The sequence below is a fragment of the Artibeus jamaicensis genome, unplaced genomic scaffold (assembly GCF_021234435.1).
Source record: "Artibeus jamaicensis isolate MK-2021 breed Jamaican fruit bat unplaced genomic scaffold, CSHL_Jam_final scaffold_614, whole genome shotgun sequence".
NCBI lineage: Eukaryota > Metazoa > Chordata > Mammalia > Chiroptera > Phyllostomidae > Artibeus > Artibeus jamaicensis.
In genome coordinates this window covers 1,195,317-1,213,200 of record NW_026522050.1, presented here as the reverse complement: position 1 = coordinate 1,213,200, position 17,884 = coordinate 1,195,317, and the positions used below count along the sequence as shown (strand labels likewise).

Below are 17,884 nucleotides of genomic sequence, written 5' to 3'. Positions count from 1 at the left end.
CACTGGTCAGGGCTATTTATTTATTTTTTATTTTTTTACATTTTTTTATCCTCACCCGTGGACATTTTTTTCATTATATTTAGAGAGGGAGGAGGGAGAGATAGAGATTGAGAGAGATAGAGAGATGTGACTTGTTCTTTCACTTATTTATACATTCGTTGGTTGCTCATGTTTCCCGCCTAGGAATCAAACCTGCAACCTTGGAGCATTGGGATGATGCTTTACTGAACTATGGAGCCAGGGCCTCTTCTGATTTTTTTTAAAGATTTTATTTATTTATCTTTGGAGGGGAAGGGAAGGAAAGAGGAAGAGAAATATCAATGTATAGTTGTCTCTCATGGGTCCCCTGCTGGGACCTGGCCTGCAACCCAGCCATGTGCCCTGACTGGGAATCGAACCAGTGATCGATCCTTTGGTTCACAGGCCCACACTCAGTCCACTGAGCTACACTTAAGATTTTATATAGAGACAGGAAGGGAGGGAGAAAGAGGGAGAGAAACATCAATATGCAAGAGATTTAGTTGCTTCTCACACATCCCCAGGAATGCGGACCTGGCCCGCATTAGTCAGAGCTAAGTTGGGTTGAAACGAGCAAACAATGAGAAACGGGTCAGAAGCTCAGCGGAGACGCAGTGTGGGTCTGGGCTGGAGACGGTGACGTGCTTAGAGCAGTCCCCACCCCACGGAAGCCGCTCGGTCATTGTTAGACCACGCACCAGAGGCGTGACAGAAGAGTCGTGGTGCCACTGGTGGCCTTGCCACACAAACAGCGCCAGGTTGAGGTCATCTGACCTTGCCAGGCCGTGGGGCAGGCTCACTCCTGCTACAGCAGTGAGGGTCATTGGTCTTGCTCGTCATCATCAAACATCTGACTTGTGCAGCTGACAAGAATTCGTTTGCCTTTGTGCTCACCATACATCTGGTTATAAGCGGGCTTTCCCCGTGTCCAGCCTGATGGGAGAGAATGTGTCAGCCTGAGGCTTGGAAGTTCCCATACCAACGGCATTATATTTCTGGTAAATTAGCACGCTGGCCTCCTGGGCTGTAACTTGGGTTCCGGTGTGCTGTGAGAACCCCGCGCCACCCAGGCTTCTCATTGCAGGGGACAGGCCGGTGTGTGGTGTTCGCAGTGGGTTTTGTGAGCTCGGTCAGAGCGAGCCCATCCCTGAGGAGCAAAACAGCAGGTGGCTTGTTGACACAGTGCATGCGGTTCCACGGCAGGGGCCGAAGTCTAGGTTGAGAGAGCTGAGACTGCTTCCCAGGGCGCCACCACGCAGCCACGTCCTGGGGGGCGGGCTCTTTCTCCTGAAATGATCCCTGCCCAGCATCGGCCGAGCGTCCCAGAGCACACGGCACATTAGAAGTGGATTTTGGGAAAGTAGTTTGGGAAGATATATCAAAGCCATAAAGTCTTTTCTATCTTTGACACAATAATTCTCCCTAGTAAAAATCTCTCCTGAGGAAATAATTCAAATTGAGAAAATCTGTATAACATGGAGATATGTGTCTCAGCATAATTTGTAATTAACCCAAATTACAAGCAGCTCATACATCCAGCAAGAGAGAAGTCATTATGTAAATTATTATATTTCAATTCAATCAACACAGCTACTAAAAAGGATAAAGATTGTGATATTGTGGGAAAATGCTTATAATTAATATTAAAAAAATGAGCCCTGGCTGGTGTGGTCTGGTGGGTTGAGTGCTGGCCTGCAAACTGAAGGGTCTCCCAGTTCAGTTCCTACCCAGGCACATGCCTGGGTTGTGGGCCAGGACCCTGGTGGAGGGCATGTGAGAGGCAGCCACACACTGATGTTTCTCTCCTCTTCCTTCCCCTCTGTCCAAAAATAAATAAAATATTTTAAAAAATTAGTATACATAGTACTTAAAGATTTGTATTTAAACTAAGATCGTAACTGTTACAAAAATATTAAAATACTAGAAAGGAAAGGTAAAAATGTTTATTGTATAGGGTGGTAGCATAAGAACCTTTTTAAGTCCAGTTTCCATTCCAGCTCCTTAGTGATGGTTTTGAACCTGTTCTCTGGTGGCTGTCTCACAGCACTGTAGGCAGCTTTGGTGGCAGGACTCAGATCCGCCGCTAGGAGGAGCCCGAGGGCAGAGAACGCCTCCCCAGACTCGCTGGCCTGGGCTGCAGTCTGGGCAAGGATCTGCCTTAGCTCTCAGTCAGGTCAGTTGCAACATGTTGAGTGGGTCTCGACTGTGGGTTTCATCCTCCACTTTGGGCGCCTCTCTGGATTCTTGTTGATAAGCAAAAACCAAAAATTGACCATCAGTGAGGTGTTTGCTAAATATTCTCCAAGTATGAGCTCAGCCGAGTTATCTGCCTGAGTCATTCCCTTCTCTAATTTTGAAAATGTGTGGTTGACTTTGCCAAAATGAGGAGTAACTCAGTCCCATCCCTTCTCAGGAAAATGCATCCACGCAGGTCAAAACCCATGCGCTGTTAAACCCATATGCGTTCTGAAGCAGAGAGAGGCGGGAGAGAAAGGGAACACACGAACGATTTGACAGGACAGATTGACCTCTTGGCGGTCCGTTTTAGGAAATGTCGGCACTTCTTCATAATTGCCTTCAACATGGGGTGGTATTCTGATGAATGCTGGGTTACAGTCCTGAAGATTTCTGGTGGGATTACTCTCCGCCAGTGGGACCCCCAGGCCCAGCCCCGCCTCGTGGCCTCCACTGAGGCCCCGCTCCCTTCTTCCTATGGAACCGTGCACTTAATTAGTAACCCGGGTCAAGAGGGAGTGGGCCTTTGTGTTTCGATTTGTTTCTAGGCTCCTCAGAAGCGAGCTGCCTCCACCCCGGAAACGCCCCTCACAAAGAGGAGGGTGTCCACTCGCAGTCCCCATCAGCTTCTCTCGCCATCCAGTTTCTCTCCAAGGTACGATCAGAATCAAGTCAGCTGCCAAAAAGCCGCCCCGCCCCCCTTTCTCCGGTTATCTGGTGGAGGCCGACTCCACAGTGACTTATTAAGTGGGGCGGTCGGATACCTCCGCAGTGAGCTGGCTGGAAAGCCTCTTTCTCTCTGCCCTCCCTCCTTTGTCTTCCTGTGTGGAAAATTACTGTTTCTTACAGCAATTAAGGAAACTCACTTTCCACCCACTTTTCTGGGGCTCATTTCCTAGATCGGGAACTGATATCTTCTGCTGGAAACAACCTGGCCATTCAGGCGCCCGAGGTCCTCCCGGTCGTGCCAGTGCGGGCGGACGGCCTTTCACCTGCTTGTTAGTTTGTGTGTTGTTGGGTTTCTTTTTGTTCAATCTAAAGCAGTGACTTTTTTTTTTAAGATTTTATTCATTCATCTTCAGAGGGGAAGGGAAGGAGAGAGGGAGAGAAACATCAATGTATGGTTGCCTTTTGTGCGTCCCCTGCTGGGAACTGGCCTGCAACCCAGGCATGTGCCCTGACTGGGAATCGAACCGCAATTGTCTGGTTCGCAGGCCCGTGCTCAATCCACTGAGCTACACCAGCCAGGGCAGCAGTGATTTTTTTAAAAGAGAAAAGCACGTATCTTTGTTCATAACGTTACATAACCTGTTCATTGTTCCGCCTGAGGGTCCAGCTGGTTTCTGGGAGGTTTCTTGTTGCTGTGAACCTGCACTGACCTAATCAGTACTTTGTCTCTGCTGCCACTTCCGCACCTGATTCCGCAATCATGTGTGATTTTTTTCAGAATCCACGGGTGATACCTCTCGTATTAGGGAACTCCGTAGGTGAGGGCTGTGCGGCGCGGAAGACAGGTTTTCAGGTGCTGCCAGGTGGGGGTGCAGCCGAGGGACAGTCCTGCCTGCCATCTCAGCTGTGGATCACTTCTTCCAGATGAGGCAACGCTTAAGGTTCCTCTGCCCCGTCACTTTAGGAAGGAGGTGGTAGCGGGCATTCCAGATGAGCAGTCATTGGATTCTGCAGGACAGGTCACTTTTCATGTGGTCCACTGCTGCCTTGGGAGTACTCAGACTTTTTAGAAGCCAACTTCCTAGACTTACAAGAGTGTCTCTGAACCTTGATGTGTACAGATGGCTCTTGTGGGTGGGCCAGCACTGCCCTGGCCGTCGTGTTCTGGAACGAGCGGTCCTGGGAGAGCTGGACCTCAGTGCAGCCGACCCTGTGTGCGAGTCTGGATGCTTTGAAGGGCCAGCTGTCACGGACGTCCCACGGAGCTCGCAGGAGAGGCTCGGAGAAGTCTGGGATGTGCTGCCTAGTCATTTTTAAGTGTGTGCTAATAAAGCCAGCATCAGAAACTGGTTTGGTAATTTATGAAAGTAACTTCTAAATTATTCAGGCAGAGGCAGCCCCGGAGATAGAGCTAATTAACTGAGTCATTTTCAGTTTCTCCTGGGAAAGGAGGAGTGACGGCAGCCCTCTCAGTGGGGCCCATATCTCGCTGGTCCGTGCAGAGTTTTGGTGCATTGGATGAAGCCTGTTTTTATTAAATAGCCCTCCCGGTAAGCTAGGTTCACCACCAGGGGATTGGAAGACCTCATTGTCATCTGAGCAGATAGCGATGTCCGAGTGTTCTTAGAGGTGTAATTTACCAGCCCGGAGGGGAAATAGGAGAACTGTCAGCGGAGCCTTGGAGAATGGGAATCTTTGTTCACCAGCTGACTGGATTCATTACATCTCCACCTCCACGGAGACTGAGGACAGTTGATTCGTTTCACTTAACTGCATTTTGCTGTTTGTTTCTACCTCAAACTATATTGTGAGGTGTCATATACAGGCATAGCAACTTCTGGCTTTTCTAAAGTTCTAGGCTCTGGAGGTGTTCTAATAAATGCTACGGGCTAAAAGAAAATGGTACTTGCTTTTTAATCAGTTCAGAGTTTGAGGTTTTTCTGCTTTGTTTAGTTTTAAGCCAGGAGAACGACCTTTTAAAATACGTCTTTGTCTCTAAACTTCTCCGAACATGTTTGGTATTGCTCAGTGGTATTCTTCAACCCTTCATTCCTGAAATTCCTTAAAGGCCTGGGTGTCCGACCCCATTAAGCTGATTAGATTTATAAAATGTGAGGCCAGCTTGACCTTTCTCCAGTTTTCATTTCCAGAAGGTAACCTCATTTTATTCCTCTCTCCCTTTATATATGAACGCAGTAAAATGTTAATCTCTTTTGCTCCCAATTAGTGCTACTCCCTCTCAGAAATACAACTCAAGAAATAACCGAGGAGAAGTGGTTACTGCCTTTGGCTCAGCGCAGGGAGTGTCTTGGTCCGGGAGAGGAGGAGCCGGTATGGTCAGCCTGAAGGTCCTGGGGAGTCCAGAGTCACTGACTGGGAGCTACAAATTCATGTTTCAGAAGCTGCCAGACGTCCGAGAAGGTGATTGTTTTCCCTTTTAAATTCTGGAGGATATAAAACCACTTGGAAGGGTTTAGAGTAAGGAGCAAAGTTCCAGTTGGACTGCAGAACAGATTCTAACATTGCCTTTGAATACATAAGTTGGTAGGTGTCCTCTGGGTGCCCTTGTGAGTAGAGGGACATGGTCCTCTCATTCTCCCAAGCAACTGCCCCTCGCAAAAGAAACGTGCTAAAGGAAAAGCACAGAACCATTTCCCAGTAACAATCACTCGAATTATGTAAAGGAAGCCAATGAACATACCAAAGAAAGCGGAAACATTTATGGCTTCTTAGGAAGAATGAGAGACTGCCCAGGTTGACCTTGGCTTGTCCTAACCCTCACTGATGACCTGAGGAAAAAGGAGGCTGGGGGTTGTGGATCTGTGCTGACTCTGGGTTGGTGCCACATGAGCCCCTGGCCAGAGGGAAGGCCAGACTCGGTATCAGGAAGCTGCCCGGGGAAGGTTTCAGAAAGCGTGAATTGGCCAGATCTAAGTACCCTTCCCGCCTCTGTAAAATGACTGGCTTTAATGTTTAACAATGTGCTGTATTTTCTTTCTGTTCTTGGCAAGTGAAACGTCTTAAACGCAACACTTTTTCCCCTCTGGGATTTCAGTTTTGACCTGTAAGATAGAAGAACTTGGCAGTGAACTCAAGGAACATTACAAGATTGAGGCTTTTACTCCTGTTCTAATTCCAGCACAAGTAAGAGTTGTTCTGATAGTCCTTCCTAATATTGTCCTTTCGAATCCGAGGTGAAAACCATCCTCTGGCTTCCTTTTTCACCTGCCTGCGTTCTGGTTAGAACAACTGTCCCAGTTGGATTTGGTGAAAGAGGTCCTTTTCACGAAAGACTTACAAATACTCTCTGATTTGTGCAGACACAGTCACCGTCTTTGCACTTGGGTTTAGGTCACGGCACACAGAGGTGGCAGGCTTCAAGCCTTCTAGTACCAGAGCGTAAGGACAGCAAGGATGGGAGTTCTAGAAATGGCAACTCTTCCTTGCTTGGTCTCTGTTATGAATAAGCTGCTGCTCGTGGTCTCTACATCATGATTTAATCTGGCATACGTACCAGGGTTTTCTCTAGAACCTTTAACCTAAGGGGAGATGTGTTCTAGAAGAGTCTTTAAGTTACCTCTGGCATATGTTTTCATTCAAGAGAGGAGTGACCAATTGGGGAAGATAATGCAAAACCGTGTGGTATGAGGAAGTTTGGGGGGAACTGAGGGGAAGTAGTGGAGGGTGGCAAGCATGTGTGATCTTGTGGGAAAAGGTTAGACTTCCTCACTTGGCCCCAAGGAGTGGGAACAGGGCAGAGGAAGCCACAGGAAGAGAAATTTCAGCCCAAGTTAATGAAGAACTTCCGGTTAAGAGGCAGTGAGGTGTGTGGTTAAGGATATGGCTCTAGAGCCAAACTTCTGGGCTTTAAACTCAGGCTTCAGCCACTTGTTTGACCTTGACCAAATTATCTAATGTCTCCGTTGCTCTATTTTCTCATCTGTGAAATGGGTGCATTAATAGTTCCCACCTCACACTTGGTGTGGCGACTAAATGAATTGATCCATGTAAACCTTTAGAGCTGGTATTTAGTAAGCTCAATGAACGTGAGCTACCGTTAACAGTTATAGGTATCCGGAGGTGCAGTGGGCTGCTTTGGGGGTGCCAGGACAGGTTCCCCTTCACTAGAGATGCTCAAGCCTAAGGTAGCCTCCTGGGGGCTCCAGCATTGGGTGGGCGGACTAGATGCCCTTTAAGATACAAGTGCCGAACACAAGGCCCGGGGCCGAATCCGGGCCTCCACCTGGTTTTATCCGGCCTTGTTTCTACCCAGTGGCAGCGCCGAGCTCCTTGCCCCCAGTTAAGGAGTAGTTAACATTTATACAGTCCTCACATTACATTCAGCCCTTTAAAGGCAACCGTGAGGCTGATGCAGCCCCTGATGAAAATGAGTTTGACACCCCTGCTTTAAGAGTTCTAATGCCCTTGTTGTTCGTAATGATCTGATCACCTCAGGGTCAAAGTGATACCCCGCCAAAACGATGTTTACTGTTACTTGGGATTTGCCTGCTACTCAGTGTGTTGACTTCAGATTTGGAGCCTCTGCCCCAAAGGCTATATCGTTCTGTTTTTTAACCTGCCCATGGCAGGAGCCCATCACCCTGCTGGGCCAGATCGGCTGTGACAGCAACGGAAAGCTGAACAGCAAGTCGGTGATTCTGGAGGGAGACCGGGAACACTCCTCTGGTGCGCGCATCCCGGTGGATCTGTCTGAGCTTACGGAGTACTCTCTGTTTCCCGGACAGGTGAGCGGGGCGCGGCGTGCCCCTTATTCCGCAGTACGCGTGGTGGGCTGTGGCTCAGGAACAGCCTTCACCGCTGGCCTGCTGCCCCTTGGTTTTGACCTCTGCTGCCATGGGATGTGGTGGGAGCACAGTCCCAAGAGCAGACACCGGTGTAGGGGTTCCAGCTTTCCCTGGTACACTCTGACCTTGGCTCTGGAATTTGACTGTGCAGGTTCGAATCCCGATTCCACCCCACATGGCGTGTGATTATAGCCATGGTAGTTAACCTCAAAGCCAGAGTGTCCTCATCTGTAAAACGGGAAGAAGAATTCTTCCCTCATGGGACTGTTGTCAAAATTAGGTCATCCGTGGAAAACACAGTTATGATTACTAGTATAACCCCCTCAATCTGTTTTCTAGAAAAACACTCCCGAGTTGTCCATTACTAAATGAAACTAGCTGGACGATTCTTTTAATTGCATCAAAATAATTGATTCCCGACCTCTCTTTTATCTCCCATCTTGCAATCCTGTTTTGCCTCTTGTCTTTCAGGTTGTAATTATGGAAGGAATCAACACCACTGGTAGAAAATTTGTCGCCACTAAACTCTACGAGGTAACCACAGCGGTGCCCGCCCTCCCCCCGGTCTCCTCCTGCCACGGTGTGCAGTTTGTCCACTTTAGGGGCCTGTTTATTTGCCTCTCGATCCTCTCTAGAGTGAGAACCTGCCTCTAGGCCAGAGCTTAGCAAACCAGTTCTGTAAAGGGCCAGACGGCGGCTTTGCAGGCCTCTTAGTCTCTGTCACCACGTCAGCTTTACCAGTGTCTCGCAATCGAAGCCGTAGATAACCTGTAAACCACGAGTGTGGCTGTGCCAGTAAATCTTTCTTAGAAAAGTAGCGGTAGCCAGGTTTGGCCCACAGGCCGTAAGTGACCTGTCCCTGCTCGCCCCTCCTTACTTAGCCCCTCCTTACTGGCACTTTGTTCCGACTTTTTGCTGGGTGTTTTATATGAGTTTTGCTGTGGCCTCCCATTTTCTGGGGTTGTTTGTGGCTCTGAGCAGATACAGAAAAATAGCAGGTACCGTCAGCTCTGCGAGCTTTTAGTTCCAAGGAGCAAGACACCTGCAAACAACATGCCCTAGTCAGTGCCCACACCGCTCCTTACCACGGCAACGCCTGGGGCAAGACCTCAGACCCGCTTCTCTCTGGTCTTTAAGGGTGTGCCACTTCCGTTTCATCAGCCCGCCGAAGAGGACGGAGGTAAGTTCTGCCTCAAACACAGTTGCCACCGCAGTGGGGGGGGGGGCCAGGGCCCGGAGCGTGGCTCCTCGGGCACCAGGGAAGCACAGAAGCTGTGAGTGCACCTCGGGCCTGAGGACGCAGAGGAGCCGGGATCTGACCACCTGCGATCCGCGTGCAGGCGGCTCGTCATTCACCTCTGATGGTAGTCGGTATTCGAAGGTCACTTCAAAAAGGGAGACCTAGGAGCTATTTAACAAAGAATTTCTCTACACGCAGTATGGTTTCCTGGATTGGGTTCTGGGGGAGAAAGGGGTTATTAGTGAAAAAACAGGCAACATGCACATAAAGTCAGAAATGGTCACCAGCGATGTATCAGCGTGAACTCCTTCATTCTGGCAGGTGTGGGAACGACGCCAGCCCTAGGGGACACTGGGTGGAAGCCATGCACACAGCCACTCTGTACCGTCTTTGCAACTTTTCTACAGTTCTAACGTTATTCCAAAATAAAAGGTTCATTAAAATGAACCCTGGCTGGTGTGGCTCAGTGAATTGAGCGCTGGACTGTGAACCAAAAGGTCGCCAATTCAGTTCCCCGTCAGGGCACGTGCCTGGGTTACAGGCCAGGTCCCCAGTTGGGGGTGAGTGAGAGGCAACCACACATTCATGTATCTCTCCCTCTCTCCTTCCCTTCCCCCTCTAAAGTAAATAAAATCTTTTTTAAAAAAAATTAGATGAATTTCTAAGAAAGCCTAGAGTTGTTTGGTAACCAAACTAGATAGAAAAAGACAAAAAGAAATTTTAACAAACTTTGCTTCAAAATACTCTTAAGGCATGTTTGTCAGGAAAGCAGCCTGCTGAGGAACTGCAGTGAGGTGGCCAGCACCCCGTGCACGGGAACGGTTTACGAGTCGTCTTCGGAGATGACCCGAGGGGGGGAACTGTAGGCACTGACGGTACTGTGTGCTCTCTCAGAAAATGTGTTTACAGCGGCGTGAGGAGCGGGCGGTGCTAGATCAGCTTCAAAGAGCGAAAAGAAATCGACCAGGCCCGGATGTCCAGGGCCTGCGTCGTCCTTCTCCCACCACCCCAGCATCTTCTAATCAACACCTTACGACTTTTTCTCATAGAATTCGAGCAAACCATGGTTCTGGTGGCCTGTGGGCCGTATACCACGTCTGACAGCATCACGTATGACCCGCTACTCGACCTGGTCGCCGTCATCAACCGTGACCGGCCTGACGTCTGTGTCCTGGTAGGAGGCCCTCCTAGGGCAGCTTTGCCTGGCAGGGCCCCTCGGGAACGCAGGGATTGACCTTTAGAAAAAGGTCCGGTGCGGATCTGAACTCTTAGGAAGTGTGTCAGGTTGTCCTTTTTTTAATATATTTTTTGTTCTTCATCTGTGTCTCTGGAGAGGTGCACGTGATCTGTAGGCTCCCACCTAATCTAAAAGCTGACAGTTTTGCCTCTACTGTCTTTATAAGATTCCTGCCTCTGTCTCATGACTCCAAGCCCTGAACTGTTCTCTCTTTAGGCTCAAAGGGAGGTAGGTTTCCCTACCACGTACAGAAAGTTGGGGAGAAGCCCCGTGTTTGTAGGAGGCTGTGCGAATGGTTACGGGGCCATGGCGGCCTCCCTGCATCCAGGGCCCACGGCCTCCTGTCTGATCTTGGCTTGGTGCCCCGCCCCATCTGCTAACTGTCCCAGGCTCTTCTTGCAGCCTTGGTGGGACAGAGGGGACTGTGGAGGCACTCATGGACACTCAAGGTTCTGATTGGATACCTTTCTTCCTCTCCTCCGCCTTGTTTGCAGTTTGGCCCTTTCCTGGATGCTAAGCATGAACAGGTTGAGGTGAGTGCCTGCGGTGAGGGGAGGGTGGTGGTTACTTCCGTGCAGTGGGCCCTCACTGTTGCTTTTATCTCGGCGTCACCCTGCATCTCATCCCCGCAGAAAGACATCATAGCATGGCACTTCTAGCAAAGGTACAGAATGCAAGGGCTTTATTTCCCCAGACTGCAAGGCCGTTTGGAAGCTGAGGGAGGGAAATACAAATACACGAATCCTGATGTTTCTTTGTGACGCTCGATGCTAAGGCCCAAGAGTGCCACACAGATGCAAGGGTCTGGGGGCCACGGAGCTGCAAAGCGGTTTTATCAGCAGCTTCCCTCAGCCCCCTGACCCACGCCTTGCTGTCCTTTGATGCGTTGACACAAGTGGCCCTTCTCTGGACATCTCTTACCCTTGTTCACAGGATGTTTTCCCGTCACAGAAGAGATTTCAAAATGCTCCTCCTTTTCAGTGTTTTAGCTCATATTCAAAAGGGTTGATTCTTCCCCGATCTCCTTTCTTGTCCCCAGCTGGACTGAGGTCCTTGAGGACAGACATCTGTCTTTCACATTCCCTTCAGCTCTCAGCTCCACAGCTGGTACATAGGGCCATCCAATGTGAAACGAGTGAACGCCAAGGTCTACCCTCACCTCCTTTTCTTGCAGAACTGTCTGCTGACCAGTCCATTTGAAGATGTTTTCAAGCAGTGTCTACGAACGATTATTGAAGGGACACGAAGGTCAGAATTCAAAACTGCTGCCTTTTAAGCTGCTCAGATTTCTCCTAAGCTTGCCACTAAAAAAAACGAAACTGTTCAAAGGGAAGGGTAGTTCCCGTCTTTCATCCTTTTGAACTAGCGATCAGATAGAACTCTTGAACTTCAAGTGCGCAGACGCTGAGTCAAGAGGCATCTTCATAAAACCCTGAGATAAACATACTTGACTTTTGCTCTTGCTGTGCTTTCTCTGTACTTCCTTCCCCTTCTTACTTCTGTTCGTACACACTCGTATTCCACGGGACTCTTCCCAGGGTGCTGCCGAGAAGCGTCGGGTGACTTACACAGCCAATCCCAGGGGACCCCAGATCTTGTTGTGTGCAAGATTGTTTCCGGTGAGCCCAGGGCCTTCCCCTGAGTCACTGCTTCCCCACGTTTTGTCGGGCATCGTTAGTGGCCTAAGAAAGCCATTAGTAGAAACTCAGGGAGGGTGGGGATCTTGAATCTCTGCCATAGACCAAGGGGAAGGATCTGTGGAAGGTTATGGGGCGACCAGATGTGCAGTTCTGATGGAGAAAAAAGGGACCTATTCCAGGAAGAATCACTTCCTGTCCCTTTAGCGCCAGTGCCAGGCTTTGAAAGGCATTGGTGTAGGTGATGGGTCTCCTCTGGGGACTTGCTTGCCTGTAGCTGAACTCATAAAAAACAAACATTCCTGGGGCTGAGCTTTTACAAACAAGTCTGTAACAAAGGTGGTTTTTTACAACAAGATGTATAATCTTCCACCCCTTGGCCGTGAGAACTGATCCCAGAGTCGATTAGTGGGAATACTACCTTCCTGCGCCGGCAGCACGGCCAGTGCGGTAGGCCTCTCGGACCGGGGAAACAGCCCCTCGATCACCCAGGAGCCTTGAACCGTGCGGTGACAGGCTGTGGCTGGGGCCGTCCCTCCCGCCCTCCCCCAGTGAGGATGACGCAGTGCCTTCCCTCTGATTCCAGGTCTGTTGTGATATCGAGAGTTCCTCAGACCTGGGGAGCTCAGGACGTAAATCCCCAAAACGGGTGTCCCTGTGTTGTCAGCCATTAGGGCTCTGTGGGGAAGGCCCGGGGTGGCGGAGCTGGGCCGCAGCGCTGGCTGGGTGCTGCAGTGTGAGGCCGGGTTCTCTTTGGGTCCCTCACCCCGTGTGGTATGGACGGCAGTGGCACAAACAAAGAACAGACCAGGCTTTGTTAGCCTGGGGGCACCCAGCACCGCCAGGCACTTTCATCTGCGGCCAGTGTGTGCCTGGCGCTGGGGAGCTGCGCCACTTCTCCCCGAACGGTATATAAAAGGTGCTCATTTTGGGGAATTTCTTCTTATTCCTGAGAGGTTAGAAGTACAGAGCGTGAAGCTGGTTTCTCAGTAAAAACCAGAACCCTTGAGGAAGCGCCTCCCTCACAGGCACCGGGCCTGTGTGGGGCCCTCCCACTGAGATGCATGAAGTTGTGCAATACTCAGCATAGTTGGAATTTTCTCTCGGACCCTCCCCCTACAGCCGGTCTATAACCCTGAGCAAGAGAGCAGTTTCCTCCTTAACTGTTGCTCTTCCAGCGCCTACACTGAAACAGAGCAATTCCATCTTTTAAAGTGGCCAACTGGCCTTGAATGGGCAACTTAGTCAGTTAGTTAGTTAGTTAGTTAGTTAGTTAGTTAGTTAGTTAGTTAGAGTGTCACCACCCTGATGCACCAAAGTTGCAGTGCATTCCCAGTCAGAGCATATACAAGAATCAACCAGTGAGTGCACAGATAAATGTAAAAACAAATTAATGTTTCTCTCTCTCTCTCTGTCTAAAATCGTACATAAAATGTAAAAAAGTAAAATAAAGCAGCCAGCTGTACCTTCATGTCCATCACAGACTGAGCCCTTGGCACCTGGAGCAGAGCCGGTCCCGTCTGGGCTGCCCGGCCTGTGCCCGCCTCTGGCGCCCACACTGGTGGGCGTGGGCCTGTCCAGTCAGCTTGTTAGTGTCGGGGGGGGGGGGGCTGCAATGAATACGCAGCGTTCCTTTGGCCTCAAGATTCTGATTTTCTGCTGTAGAAATCTCAGTTCACATGAACTGGCTTGACCAGTAAGTGACCAGTGTAACAGCAGTCACCAATACCTCTGTCCCATACAAGAAGCAGCTATGGCCATTAGCTATATTCTGCAAGGCCACACGTTGTAAGCAAGAGAGAGAGCCGGCAGTGAGAGTTAATGGTGGGTTTTAAATAAGCCCCCAGAGTCACACTTCATGCCTGTTTGGTTTATAATGGGCCCCTCTGCCGAGCACAGCTGAGGGAACCAAGGAAACGGACTTTTTTCCTTCTTCTTTTGTGTGGCTGGGGAAGATAAACAGTCGGCCCCCAGAGTTAAAGGTTTTTACATCACATATATGTTGTAACCCTGGAGATTCCCCTTCTGCCTCCATCAAAGGAGACATCTGTCAGCTATGCTTTTATTGTTGCTGTTAAATACGCCTTTCATTCTCACCAGACTCTGCAGTCAGAAATAAGAACTGAGGGCATCGCCTCTCCGTGAGGGGCGGGGCTGGCTCGGCTCCTCACCACGCTGAAGACGTCTCTGTCCTCCATGTCAAATTTCTGACCCAGTGTCTGGTCAGTAGGAGGTTGCAGTTCGATCTTCTAACTGTGAAGCAGTCTCCAGGTCTGATGAGCATGCGGGGTCCCCCCTGGGGGCCCTCTGGCCCTGGTTGGAGACTCCCAACGCTTTTCAGCTGCATCTCTTTACATAGTGCGAGGAGGCAGGACTTTGGTTTCAGTTTTGGCTCTCAGGCTCTAATTCTTTCTAGATTTTCTAGATCCCAATTTCTTTTCTTTCCTTAAAAAAATTATTATTAGCCCTGGCTGGTGTAGCTTAGTGGATTGAGCTCAGGCCTGCAAACCAGACAATCACGGTTCAATTCCCAGTCAGGGCACATACCGGGGTTGCAGGCCGGTTCCCTGCAGTCCAGTTCCCAGCAGGGGACACAGGAAAGGCAACCACACATTGATGTTTCTCTCTCTCTCTCCTTCCCTTCCCCTCTAAAGATAAATAAATAAAATCTTTTAAAAAATTATTATTATTATTTATTGTTTTGTTCCACTTACCGATGCATTCATTGGCTGTTTCTTGTATGGGCCCTGACTGGGGAACCGAACCCACAGCCAGGGCACCTTTCCTTTTCTGCCAAACAGTCGTCCCATCTTTTCATCATGCAGAGCCAAGAGGAAGCACGTCCTGGTGACCTGCTCCGGGTCCAGGTGGACGCGTAGAAATGAGCACGAATTGCCTTCCCACAGTGAGCTCTTCCTAGGAGAGCTGCTTTCTGAGCTCCTTCCCTGGGAGCAGCGGCTCATGCACGAGCTGCTGTGTGTCACTGTCATCCGGCTGCTCTCACTCACCTGCATTTTTCTCCCTTTCGGTGATTTTTTAATTTTTTTTTTTAATGAAATAGCTCCGGCTCGCACCTCGTCTTTGTCCCATCGCTGAGGGACGTGCACCATGAGCCCGTGTACCCACAGCCGCCCTTCAGCTACTCCGACCTGCCTCACGAGGACAAAAAGGTACCGGCGGTTCCTCCTCGGCCTGCAGAATCGAATGTGCCGCAGGTGACCCAGCTCTGTCCCTGAAGCGTGGAGGGTGCAGATGCCTTTTGGACACATGCAGGGCCTGAAGCTTTTTTTTTTAATCCTCATTCAAGGACATGTTTTCATTGCTTTTAAAGGGAGAGGAAGGGAGAGAGAGAAACACTGATGCGAGAGTGAAGCATCGACTTGTTGCCTTCTGCACATGCTGGGGCCAGGGGTTGCAAGCTCCCCAACCTGAGGGGCCGTGTCTTAAGCTACTATTTTTAACAGGCAAATGTGCTTGTAATTTACTGTGCATTGGCTTGGTCTCCCTTTCGTTGGGCTAGCCAGCCCTTGGAGATTCTCCACCCCTTCTTGTTTCAGCGAGTGCGGTTCGTGTCCGATCCCTGCAGCCTCTCCATAAACGGCGTGGTCTTTGGCTTGACGTCCACGGATCTGCTGTTCCACATGGGAGCTGAGGAGATCAGCAGGTGAGGCGCATCTTCCAGCCCCGCGGGCAGGACAGCTGACCCTCTGCCACACCCTTTGGCCACAGGAGGGGAGTGGCTGGAGCCTTTGTTTCTGTTACCACCGGTCTCTCCTACATTTGAGAGCACAAAGAACCACGTCCATCTGTCTGCATTTAACTTGGTCTGTAGTCTCGGAAGTTCATCTGTTTTCCTTCCCCTCCCACATCCGTGACTGATGGGTGTCTTCAGTGGAGGATGACCTGTGAACCCTGAAGGCTGTTCTCTGCACCAGAGCAGCATATAACTGCAGAGAATCACATGCAACCAAATCTGCAGCGTAGCTTCAGAGCCCCTTGAACAGGGGTGTGTGCTGATTGGCTGAGGTTCAAGGTGCAAAGGTCACCTAGGCTACAGACTCGCTTCACTCTGGTGCAGCCTGTGCGCTCTGGCGCAATCTGGTGCTGGCTGCCTTCATTTCAGTCACGGGATTCCTGCTTTTTCCCTTCTTAACTCATTGTGCTACTCCCCTCCTCGTGTGGAAACAGACCGAGTTAATATTTGTGGGTGGGTCTTTAAACTTCCCCAGAAGGATCCTCTTGTCACTTTGCCTTGGCCATGTAGCCTCTCTCCAGTTTATTAAATCCTTGAGGCCTCGCTGAAGAGAAATAGAAACCAAAAAACATGGTTCTACACTCCTTTTCTGCCCTCCCCAGTTCTTCTGGAACGTCAGACAGATTCAGCCGCATCCTCAGACACATCCTGACGCAGAGGAGGTGAGCCCGCTTGCTGGAATGACTGACCGTAGAGACGGTGCTCAGGGACCTGGAGCTGATAGACTGGATTGCGTGCTCTGTCCGCAGGCCATAGCCAGGCACTCCACCCTTTGTTGAGCCTGTGTTCTGTCCCCCAAACACAGAGAGGAAAGGAAACGATAGTCTGTGACAGTGTGGGAACCAGTGACGGGACCCACCTTGGAGGGAGGGTCCTGAATCAGCTGCTGCTGACCGCTTCTTCCCGTCTCTGTAGCTACTACCCGCTGTACCCTCCCCAGGAAGACATGGCCATTGACTATGAGAATTTCTATGCCTATGCACAGCTGCCTGTCACCCCAGACGTCTTCGTGATCCCATCAGAGCTGAGATACTTTGTGAAGGCAAGTTTGAACTCTGCTTTTTCCCAGACAGGCCAGAACCGGTCTTTGGTTTTCCCTTCTAGACCCCCCGGCACCCACTCCTCGGGGTCTGCTGACGGGCATGGTGGCCTCGTGTGGGGGGGGGCAGTGGGACTAGAAGACAGTCTGTTAGTAAAACATTTAAGTAAGTGATGTCCCTTCGCTCCTTTGTCCCCCCAGAGCTTGGTGCTGGGTCAGCCCAGCCTGGGAGTCCCAGAAACCAGAAGGATGGCCCTCACACAGTGGTTCTCAGGCGCCAGGGTGCCCTGGGGGCACTTGCCTGCCCCTGTCCTTGAACTCTGGTCTGACCTCCATGCAGCCAGCCCAGAGAACTTGGAGGATGCCTTAGGGTTCTCCTTTCTGCCACTGAGGCACTGCCCGCCTGGGGTTGGGTCCCGCCCTGAGACTCCGCCCAGCCAATCTTCCTCTTGCCAAACCAGAGCCAGTTCAACCTCAGGAGGTGAACTTCTTCTGGTTGGAAAACAATAACCATGTCAGGAGTGTCTCTAAGTTTGGGAGCTAATTGTCACCCTGCTCAGCACCTTCTTCATTCTGTCTCAGAGATGCCAAAGGAACCCAGAGTTTCCCAATAATAAGTTAACATATTTGACTTAAGATGTGTTTGGTTGCCTTGTTTCCATTCTATAAAACCCTCTTTGGCATCCAGCTGTTAGATGGTTCCCACTTAGTCACATTGGTTTTGCTACTTTTGGCCTTTGGAAACCCAGTGTCCTCCCTTCCTTTCCCAGGACATCCTCGGCTGTATCTGTGTGAACCCTGGGCGCCTCACCAAAGGGCAGGTGGGGGGCACCTATGGTCGTCTCCACCTCAGGAGGCAGACCATCGACGGGGAGCGGAGGCGGAGTCCTTGTGTCGCCGCCCAGGTGGTCAGGATCTGAGGTCTCCGGTACTTTGTCGCTCCCACTGTGCGCGCCCTCGTAGCCACCAAGAGCTCAGGCGCAGCCTGCAGACAAGATCCCAACCTTGGAAGGTGAAGGAGAGGAGGTGGCCAGCTGGGAAGGAGAGGTGCAGCGGGGGAGGAGTGTGCAGCTGGCCCCCGGCTCTGGGTGAGCGTCTCTGGGAGAACATTTGTTTCCGACACGCAGAGTCCAGAGTGAACTGGCTGTGGATGCAGCATGCTCAGAAAAAGCAAGAAGGCTTTGTGGCTTTCTTCATGAATCAGATACAGAAACAACTTTTGGAGAAATAAAAGTAAATTCTGAGTGTAA

The 17,884-nt window shown here is 50.5% G+C and overlaps 1 protein-coding gene across 1 annotated transcript in view; it reads left to right on the top strand.

The window, feature by feature from the left end:
• POLA2 (DNA polymerase alpha 2, accessory subunit) overlaps positions 1-17,884 on the top strand; it is a 22,692-nt gene extending 4,808 nt beyond the window's left edge. Inside the window, exons 5-18 of the mRNA XM_037146465.2 lie at positions 2,802-2,908; positions 5,150-5,343; positions 5,978-6,066; positions 7,512-7,667; positions 8,199-8,261; positions 8,865-8,907; positions 10,017-10,141; positions 10,699-10,737; positions 11,379-11,452; positions 14,903-15,011; positions 15,399-15,505; positions 16,198-16,257; positions 16,511-16,637; positions 17,405-17,884. Coding sequence (XP_037002360.2) covers positions 2,802-2,908; positions 5,150-5,343; positions 5,978-6,066; positions 7,512-7,667; positions 8,199-8,261; positions 8,865-8,907; positions 10,017-10,141; positions 10,699-10,737; positions 11,379-11,452; positions 14,903-15,011; positions 15,399-15,505; positions 16,198-16,257; positions 16,511-16,637; positions 17,405-17,554 — 1,443 coding nt within the window. The 3' untranslated portion in view covers positions 17,555-17,884. The remainder of the gene's footprint in view (positions 1-2,801; positions 2,909-5,149; positions 5,344-5,977; positions 6,067-7,511; positions 7,668-8,198; positions 8,262-8,864; positions 8,908-10,016; positions 10,142-10,698; positions 10,738-11,378; positions 11,453-14,902; positions 15,012-15,398; positions 15,506-16,197; positions 16,258-16,510; positions 16,638-17,404) is intronic.